Source organism: Bison bison, unplaced genomic scaffold (assembly GCF_000754665.1).
Source record: "Bison bison bison isolate TAMUID 2011002044 unplaced genomic scaffold, Bison_UMD1.0 scf7180017864385, whole genome shotgun sequence".
In the NCBI taxonomy this organism is placed as follows: Eukaryota; Metazoa; Chordata; class Mammalia; order Artiodactyla; family Bovidae; genus Bison; species Bison bison.
In genome coordinates, this window is record NW_011494957.1 from 1,012,739 (window position 1) to 1,022,214 (window position 9,476).

The window sequence follows — 9,476 nt, forward strand, 5'->3', positions numbered from 1 at the left end:
CAGATGCTTTACCATCTGAGCCACCAGGGAATCCCCCGTATGTATATTGCTGCTGCTGCTAAGTCACTTCAGTCGTGTCTGACTCTGTGTGACCCCATAGATGGCAGCCCACCAGGTTCCCCTGTCCCTGGGATTCTCCAGGCAAGAACACTGGGGTGGGTTGCCATTTCCTTCTTCAATGCATGAAAGTGAAAAGTGAAAGGGAAGTCGCTCAGTCGTGTCCGACTCTTCATGACCCCATGGACTAGAGCCTATCAGGCTCCTCCGTCCATGGGATTTTCCAGGCAAGAATACTGGAGTGGGGTTCCATCGCCTTCTCCTGTATGTATACTGCTGCTGCTGCTGCTGCTAAGTCGCTTCAGTCCTGTCTTTATGTAAAATAGAGAGCTAGTGGAAGCCGCTGTCGAGCACAGGGAGCTCAGCGTGGTGCTCTGTGGTGACTTCGATTGGTGAGTGGGGGTGGAGCGGGAGGGAGGGAGGCCCAATAGAAAGGGGATACATGTATGCGTAGAGCTGATTCACTTTGTTGTACAACAGAAACTAACACAGCATTGTAAAGCAACTATACTCCAATTCAAAAAAAGAATGAGATCGATAAGGGTGGGTCCCTGACCTGTGGCTGTGTTTGCAGATGATGTGGAAGGTTTGGCAGAGAAACTGTAGATGTAGTTGCAGATGTGCTACAAGCATGATGTAGGAGAGGTGTGGTTCTGTGCAAATATGATGGAGATTTGTGCAGATGGCTATTGTGTGCTTGAAAAGTGGTAAGCCCTAACTGAGGTGCGCTAAGAGTAACAGACACGCTGAATTTCCGAGCTGGGTATGATATAAAGAATGTACAGAATTTCAGTTGTAAAAATTAATTTCACTTGAAATGATAATAATTTTGGTATGTTGAAATAAATAAAAATATGGCTAAAACTTAAAAAAAAACCAAGAATGAGCTCAAGTTGACACAGAATGTGGGCCCAAATACCAAGTTCAATGAAAAAAGCCAGTTGCAAAACTTGTCTGTTTAGTACAATCCCATATTTGATAAAAATGAATGGTAATAATATTAGTTTATATACAGGGAAGGAAAAAGTATTAGAATGCAAATCAATGTAAACTAAGAATTGTTAAAAATAGTTTTTTGGGGGGAATAGAATTAGAGTGAAGTTTCAAGTTATGTTTTAGAAAGTTTTTAGGTCGTGTTTTATTTTTTACAACAAACCCTACCTTAGCAATTAGAAAAAAAAATTTTTTTTTAAATGAGGGAGGGGCTAAAGGGGCAACAGAGCCCTCATCTCTTCCTGGCACTGTCTAGGAAAGAGTTCAACCAAGGAAGCCATATCAGCTAACTCACCGACCCCAAAGGTGATTCTGGAATCTTCTTATCAGATGCCGTTTCCCCAGGCAGGACACAGAGTTCACCAGCTTCCAAACTGAGACTATAGTGGTGGCTGTGTGAGCTTCTTAAATGCCAAGTACGTAGGAAAAACTTATATGGGAGCCAAGGCATAAAGAAGTGAATCAGGAGACTGTCAGCAAATACTCAATGTGCCAATAAAGCAAGTCCTTAGTAGAATGAGCACAAGTCCAGCAAACTTTAAAAGTAAATTTGTACCAGTGGATTCCTGGCAAAGTACAATCAGGAGTTCTCTCCCAAAGGCAGGAAGTGAGAATTGCCTCTTCTCACGTTGGCATTATTTATAGCCCTGGGTCTGATTGTGGGCTGTGCTCCTTATCAGCTGTGTGATATCAGGGGAGTTACCTAACCTCTCTGACACCTGGTTTCTTCATCAGTAAAACATGGAAAATATCGACCTCAGAAGATTGCCCTGTGGATTATCACATTATGACTCAGCTCAGGGCCCTGCACATAATAACGGCCCAGTAAATATCTCCCATGAGCAGAGCACTGAAATACATACATTGCAATTGAGGAATAGATAGCTAGGGGGAAACTGCTGTTCAGCACAAGGGGCTCAGCCTGGAGCTCCATGGCAGCCTAGAAGGGTGAGATGGGGGTAGGGGCGGGAGAGAGGCTCTAGGGGGACGGAACATGTGTACACTTAGAGCTAATTCATGTTGTTATACCGAAGACACCAATACAACATTGTAATTATCCTCCAATTAAAATTAAAAAAAAAACCATAACAAAAGAAAGAGAATATGTACAAAAGCCCAAACAACCACAGACAATTCTATATGCTAAAACACAAAATAAGGGTTTATTGGTCTCACATTACAGACACATTTTATCATATGTAAGCATTACAGCAAGTTCTGTATAATGAGATACAGAAACAAACACCAAGAAAGGTTGTGATATAGCATAAGACATCCTTAAATGGAGAAATTCTACACAGGAAGAGGAACCTAGAGATCCTTGTGTGCTATTTCTCTTCTGTCTCTAGCTCTTCATATGTATCCATGTCAAAGATAATTTGTTGATAAATGTCCAGGCTAGCCTTTAAATACATTTAAGCTTTCCCCAGGTTTATGAATTTTCTCCTCCTTGTATTCTATTCTATAAGTTCACTAATAAGTATAGAGCTCACACCACACAGATGGAAATAGAAGGATGCATACAGTTGGAGCTAGAGGTGTATCCAGTTTTTATTCACTTTGTGACCTTGAGCACATTATGCAATTTCTTTGTTCTTTGTCTGTTCAAGGGAAATACAATAATGTCTTCATCTCAGGGTTGTTATGGGGATTAAGTAATTGTATTTCACATGCCTGGCACTCAGTAGGAGCTTAAAGGTTGTTAGTTTCCCTGTTTTTCCAAAAGGAATCTTAGAGATCATCACCCTTCTTGTTTGACAAATGAGAAAGCTTAAGACCACAGAAGTTAAAAAAAACCCACACATCTGAAGTCCCATTTCTACACTCTTTCCTCTGCTGTCCTTTCTCTTATTAGCTTGTTTAAATTCAATAGAGAAGAGAAAACTCAGTGGAATCAAAAAGTATTCTTTTCCTCTTTTTAATATAGGTAAGCCACCAAGAGACTTTTAAAGTAGGAGTCAGTTTTATGAAAGGTAATAAGTCGTCTAAGAACTGTTCTAAATCCTCAGAGATATTAAAAACAGAAGTTCTGTTCTTCCAAGATTTCCATAGCAGACGTAAGTATTCTGTGTGCTTTGGCACCAAGAACCCCAGCACTGAGTATTTATCTGCACATTTCAATTCAGGCCTCCGGAATTTCTTGCCCATGGAATTGGCAGAGGAACCAGACTTCAGTATTCAAAGTGGTCAAGTTTGCGCAGACACAGCTGTATTTGAAGTCCAGCTCTCTTCCATTAGTCAACAGAACTTGCACAAAATGCAAGTAATTTAAATTTAAGTGTTGAGATCTTACCCTGCTTTCATATCTGTGTCATCTTTTCCCAAACCTGAAGATCACCCATGGATAAGCCAAGAGAACCCATGATCATGTGCATGACGGAAAAAAAGCAAAATTGGGCAACCTGTAATTTAGCTCTTGGCCTCTTCATTTAAGGAAGAATGGCAAGCTTTATTCAGCAGGAAGGAGATATTCAATATTGCCATTAAAAATAGCTAAAAGAGTCTGTTATTTCTTTAAAAACATGTTTTTAAAATAATATATTACCATAGTAAAATTGGTTGAATTTTGTTTTTTAAAAAATATGTATATTAATTGATCTCTCTCAGTTGTTTCAGTTGCCTCCTTACCAGTCTCAAGTCAAGTTCTTACTCTGTTCAGAAGCACCAGGAAGCCTTAACCGTCACTAAGGCCACTTGTGGCCGCTGATACATGGAAACACAGCCACTGGAAATAGGCTGTATTTTTGACTATACCAGTTGCTCTTAGCAAATTGCTAACACAGAAAACTATATCGGTTCTTATAACTCTTAATCGTCCAGCCACAGTCCGCTTATTTTTGTCATAGGGATCTACAGAAGGGCACAAAATTGGTCAAATAAAGGCAGAGGCCTATGAGACATCACTGTGGCTTTTGAGGGTAACAAATGGCTTCCAAAAACTGCTTGTTGCTTTGGCGTTGGGGAACTTTTACAGCCTGCATGGTAAAAGTAGCTATATGTTAACTTTCTTTAACAGGTCTAAGTTCATTTTATAGGAAGAGACAAGACTGAACAGTCAAACCTCTAACACTGCTATGTATTAATATACTTGGTTCTGTTTATCACAAATGATTTTTCTCAGAAGCAAAATCCTGTCCAAGTTATAACTAAATATGCACATTTAAGGGTCTTGTCAAGTGTATCTTAAAATAATTGTTTTTGTTATTCTGTGCTGCCATATTTATGCAATGTAGGAAGATTACACCAAGGGCTAACTATTGACCAGAAATGAACATTTGCTCCTTTCCAATAGTCATTTGACTGGCTATTAATCTTGGCAGTATTTACACAAGAAGAGAGAGACTGGAAACATTTTGCTTCCTAAAGCTCACCAGTTTCTGACAATAATACTGGACTCAAAAACAAAACAATGCATTCATCGCTTCTCTTATTAATAGTTGTAAGATGGCTTTTTTTTTTTTAACTGTTCTATCTGGATCTCATCACGCATAACAAGAACCCATATTCTGTGACTTCTCTGTTTTACACATTAGTCTCAATTTATAAAATTATTTCAAATTCTGAAGTCTCGGGACATGTCCACATCCTGGGAGGCTGCTTGACGTGCTTCTCCTTCAAAATTTCTAGCCTGTAAGTTTCTAAAAGTTTCCAGAAAACCTTACACTTTTCTGAAAATTCTCTCCTGTAGAGCAATGGGATGAGGTGTTACATTCATTCTTGTTTCTGTTTTTGAAGGAATTCTTTCCAAAGACTCAAGTGTCTCACCTTGTACGAATCTCCTCCCCTCTAACACTTGATGCCACACGATCTTCATCAGTATTTGGATAAAGACAACATAGAAACATAACTAGGGCCTTGCACTGTTCAGTCTTGGAACCAACTATTTTCCCATGATGGTGATTGATAGCCTTCAATTTCTTTTATACTTTAAAAGAATATTAGAAAATATCTGAAAGAGGTATCAGGGTGGATATGAAAAGTCATTCTAAGTAACTTCATCTCTAAACTTTGATTAGTAAATTTAGTTCTCAAAGATGGAGGAAGAGGAATGCAAATAAATAGAAATGAAGGACATCTTACCCAGATACATGATCAATCATTCCTAGCAAATAGTGTGATGTGATTTTAATAGAGTGGGTGGTGATCTAAGTCACATTTTCTAGTGTCAGGTTCTGTGTTGGACAGAATCCAAATTCTTAATAAAATTAAGCTATGTTAGCTCTCTCACTTTCCTTGATATCTCAAGCCAGTTAGAGAAAGAAAAGTACAGAAAAACTATACTCTTCTGGAAGGCTTACCTGGTGGCTCATTGGTAAAGAATCCACCAGTTAATGCAGGAGATGCAGGGGATGTGGGCTGATCCCTGGGTTGGGAAGATCCCTTGGAGGAGGGAATGGCAACCCACTCCAGTATTGTTGCCTGGAAAATTCCATGGGCAGAGGAGCCTGGCAGGCTATCGTCCATGAGTCACAAAAAAGTCAAACACGACTTAGCAACTAAACAACAACATATTTCCCTTCACATGCCATTTCCTCTCTCTCCTTTCGTCTCTCCCATTTCCCACCTTCAAAACAATAACAGATACCCAAATCCCAAGCCATTGCATATTTTTCTGGCCAAAACTCTCTGGGAGAAACACAATGATGAGTGTGCCCCGATGTCTCCCAGGTCCCCCAGACAACTTCAAACAAAGGACAGCTGAAATCTGGCCACGGTCACTCTGCTTGGTCCTGGGGGAGGACCCAAAGCGACTTCCCAGCTGACTTTACCTCCATTGCACTCTATCTCAGTGGGAAAGGAAGTGTATGGAGATGCTCCAAATGGCCTTGCTCCTCGAGTTAGATGCTAGTTTTATTCTGAAGCCAGTCAGTGAAGAGAGGCAAAAGCGTGTAGTCTGGGTAAGCTGTTGCATGCCTTGTGAAGACGTGCTTACAACGCACTGGGTGATCATCAAATGGAGAGTGCAGGGATCTGGAGTCTGGTCTCGGTTTGACCTCAACACCCTCATCTACATAATGAGTTGAACCAGATGATCTCTAAGAGGTGTTAGTAAAGTGTTGGAAGAGATCCCAATTTGTTTCCGGTCAAACAGATTCCTTGAATTGTATTTAAAACTTGTGTGTCCGTGTTTTCATTGAAGATGAACTATTCAGAACCATTAAAACCTGTTTCAAACTCTAAAGTTCCTCTAAGTGATTTTTTACTTGAAGTCACTCTTCATTTGGCTTTTCAGGGTATAAAATCATAACTTTTTCAAGTTTATTCTTAGGAACTAAAATAAGCAATGCATATGTCCTTTCCAGCAGTAATCCTTTGATTAATGTTTTAAAAATTAATCTAAACATTGATTATAAAGTATTTTAACTAGGAAAATCACCTGCTATGTACTTTTTAAAAATAGATTCTAAATAGTTTTAGGTTAAAACAATTGACTAATGATGTTACAGCCTTTGTTTGTGTGCACATGTAAACCTAGATTAGAATACTTTGTTTCTAAAAATAACAGTATTTTTTTTTACAAGTTTGAAGTTGTCAGTTAAGGTTACACACATATTCTTAAGGAAATTTGAAATGGTCTGTAAAAACAAGTGGCTTTGAAATCATAAATACGAAAAAATTTTTATTTCCTTTTGGAAAATGATCCTTAAATGACTTTTCCCCCCAAGAATCGGTGATTTATATTCTAGTAAGCATTTTGGAGTTGAAGCAATTCCACTACTTACTTGTTTTGACTATGAGAAATTTCTTTTCATTTCTCTGGTCTTCAATTTATTTTTGAGCCTAAAAAATAAAGATACTGAACTTGAATGAAATATTCTCAAAGATCCCGTCTCCTCCATGGTATTATGGCTGTTCTTGGGATTCTAAATGCCCTATGCTCAATACAGCTATTCTAGAGCTTAATGGAGAAAAGACAGTGCTTTCATATTAGCTATGTTCTAGTTCTTTTATTAATTAAGAATAAATTTTCCTTTCTTGTCCTGAGTTCACCTGAATGCTCCTAAAATCTAAACACATCAGGAAATAAGAGAGCTTTATTTTTAATAGGTTGCTCTCTTCCTTTATGAGTGAAAGAAGTTTCACAATGTGTATTTAATTTTCCTGTAATTTTTAAAAGGCAAATTTCTCTGGGACCATGAAAGAATTTTCTGATATATCCAGACTGTATAGAAACCACCATTCCAGCTGGCTGAAAAGTAAAGGCTTGGTTAAATTGACTTGGCCCGGTTCCCAGGCCTTTAGCAATATCTGAGAATTAAGTCCATCACCTTCAGAAGCTACAATAACTCTTGGATTCACTGTGGTCCCATTTAGCACATTGCTTTATAATAACATAGTTGTGAATAATATGAGAAAGCTGATTCTCCTTCCAAAGGCACTGAATTTATAACTCAGGATAGAACGTCTCTGAGACAGTGTCAGTTTTAAAGTTCTTTCAGTTTTAAAGTTTTAAAGTTCTTGGTTAGTTACTAGCCATTGGGGACATGTTCTTTCTTCCTTTTCAAAAGTTATTTCAGTTGTCAAACTGTTTCATACAAATATGGTACATTTTGTTTTGATATCTTAACACTCACGAATTAGAGGACACATTTTTAGGGGGGATATTCTCTGCTAAGGAGGTCTTTTCATAAAGACCACCACTTACACTCCCCAAGCCACAGTGATTCTGTACACACAGGAATGCTGCTCATGCATGCCCACCATGGGAAAGGAAGTCCAGCACGGAGGTGAAAGGTTGTGGCTAAGGAATTACACCTGTCCCCCTTGTAGTTACAGAAACATTTTGTAATTTAGAATCACAGAATTCTACAAAAGACAACGTCATATTGTAGAAGGTATCCTATAGTTCATCATCTTATCCAAATCTGCCACACCTAATTTTATAAACAGGAAAGAGGGTCAATGGGAGGTAACAGGTGTACTTGAAGCCACACAGCCTAGTTGACTTAAATCCCAGACTCTTGCGAATCCTTCAAAGTTCTCATGACACCTCATGTGTAGAACCTGTGGAGAACCTGTGCAGAGTTAAACTATCTAAAACTGCTCCTTGCGCAGAATTTTTGATGAATGATTTCTATTATGATTTGCCTACATTTTACCTTATATCTAAATTACTTCTTAAAGATTCGTGAACAATCAAAGCTAAAAAAGTATGAGACCACTGATAACTTCTAGTTTTCTCATTATAGTCCTAATTGATGGTTGCTCCGCTGCTTCCACTAGAAATCAAAACAGTTATTTTGCTAACATTCAAGCAGTTGGAAAATTTTGTCATATCCCAAATTTTGTACTTAAAAGAGATGCTTATTTTTAAAATAGAAGTTTTTTTTTCTATTTCAGGTCATTAAGGAATACTTCTCGAGCTATAGTATTCGGGGCTTGTCCTTTTAAGTCCATTGGCGTGCTTTCAAGTCTCAACAGCTAGCTCCTATTCAAAATCAAAATACAAATTGCAGTAACTCTCTAATGCCACAGTAAGTTTAGAGAGATGCAGTATGCCTTCTGTTAGAAAAAAGTCAAATCTGGTGCCAAATTATAAAAAGGCGCAGTTTTGGGGACACAGTGGAAATTGAATACACCGAGGTTGCTACTTGGGAAAATGATCAGTATATAATCTAATATCTTTAATTTTATATACATGAATATAATGTATGTCAACTTTGTACATGAGATACATATAGTATTTAAACATTTTACTCAACAGATAAGAATTTACAATAACAATATAACTGACTAAAGAGCTGTCCACTCAATATACTTAGATCTGTACTTTAACAGGAAAAGAATTGAATAGTTTACAATCATAGAAACACTGACATTTGAAACAAGACTTTATAAAATAATTTATATATATATATATATTTATATATATATATCCTAGCATCTATTGAGAGGAATGATTTTCATTTGTGGCTGTGTGCAATGAATGGCATATTTTAAATTTTTAGGTAATAAAATAATTTAGAAGCAGTCCATGCAGTGGTCAAAGCAAGGGATGGCAGTTCCTTCAAGACGTCCTCTCTGACATCAGCGGACATCAGACACACACGCGGTACCACTGGGGCACACTCAAACAAGGCTCCTCCAGCAATTAGTTACATAAACTCCAACACACACCCGTTGATATCCTTCCTTCCGTAGTACAAGTATAGGTCACAACTTCTCTTAGCTGGGGGAGCAGTAGTCAGTTTCTGCTTAACGTGACTCTGTCTCTCCTGAAGTTCTACGTGATGCATCTCCATACGAGGTGACTAACAGACCTTTCTGGTTTTCACCACTTTACTCTGATACTTCACAGAGTGCCCTCCATGTCCTGTGACGTAAACATCCAGCAGGTAAGATTTTCCAGGCTGAAGACCTTTAATTGTTTCTGTGGTCACTGCTTTTTGCAGATTCTGACTGTGGAAATATTTACAGAGGACCTT

General features: G+C 38.2%; 1 protein-coding gene across 1 annotated transcript in view; it reads right to left on the reverse strand.

Annotated features, from left to right (window-relative positions):
* Positions 1 to 8,635: 8,635 nt before the first annotated feature.
* NDNF (neuron-derived neurotrophic factor) overlaps positions 8,636 to 9,476 on the reverse strand; it is a 45,099-nt gene continuing 44,258 nt past the window's right edge. Inside the window, exon 6 of the mRNA XM_010858320.1 lies at positions 8,636 to 9,473. Coding sequence (XP_010856622.1) covers positions 9,303 to 9,473 — 171 coding nt within the window. The 3' untranslated portion in view covers positions 8,636 to 9,302. The remainder of the gene's footprint in view (positions 9,474 to 9,476) is intronic.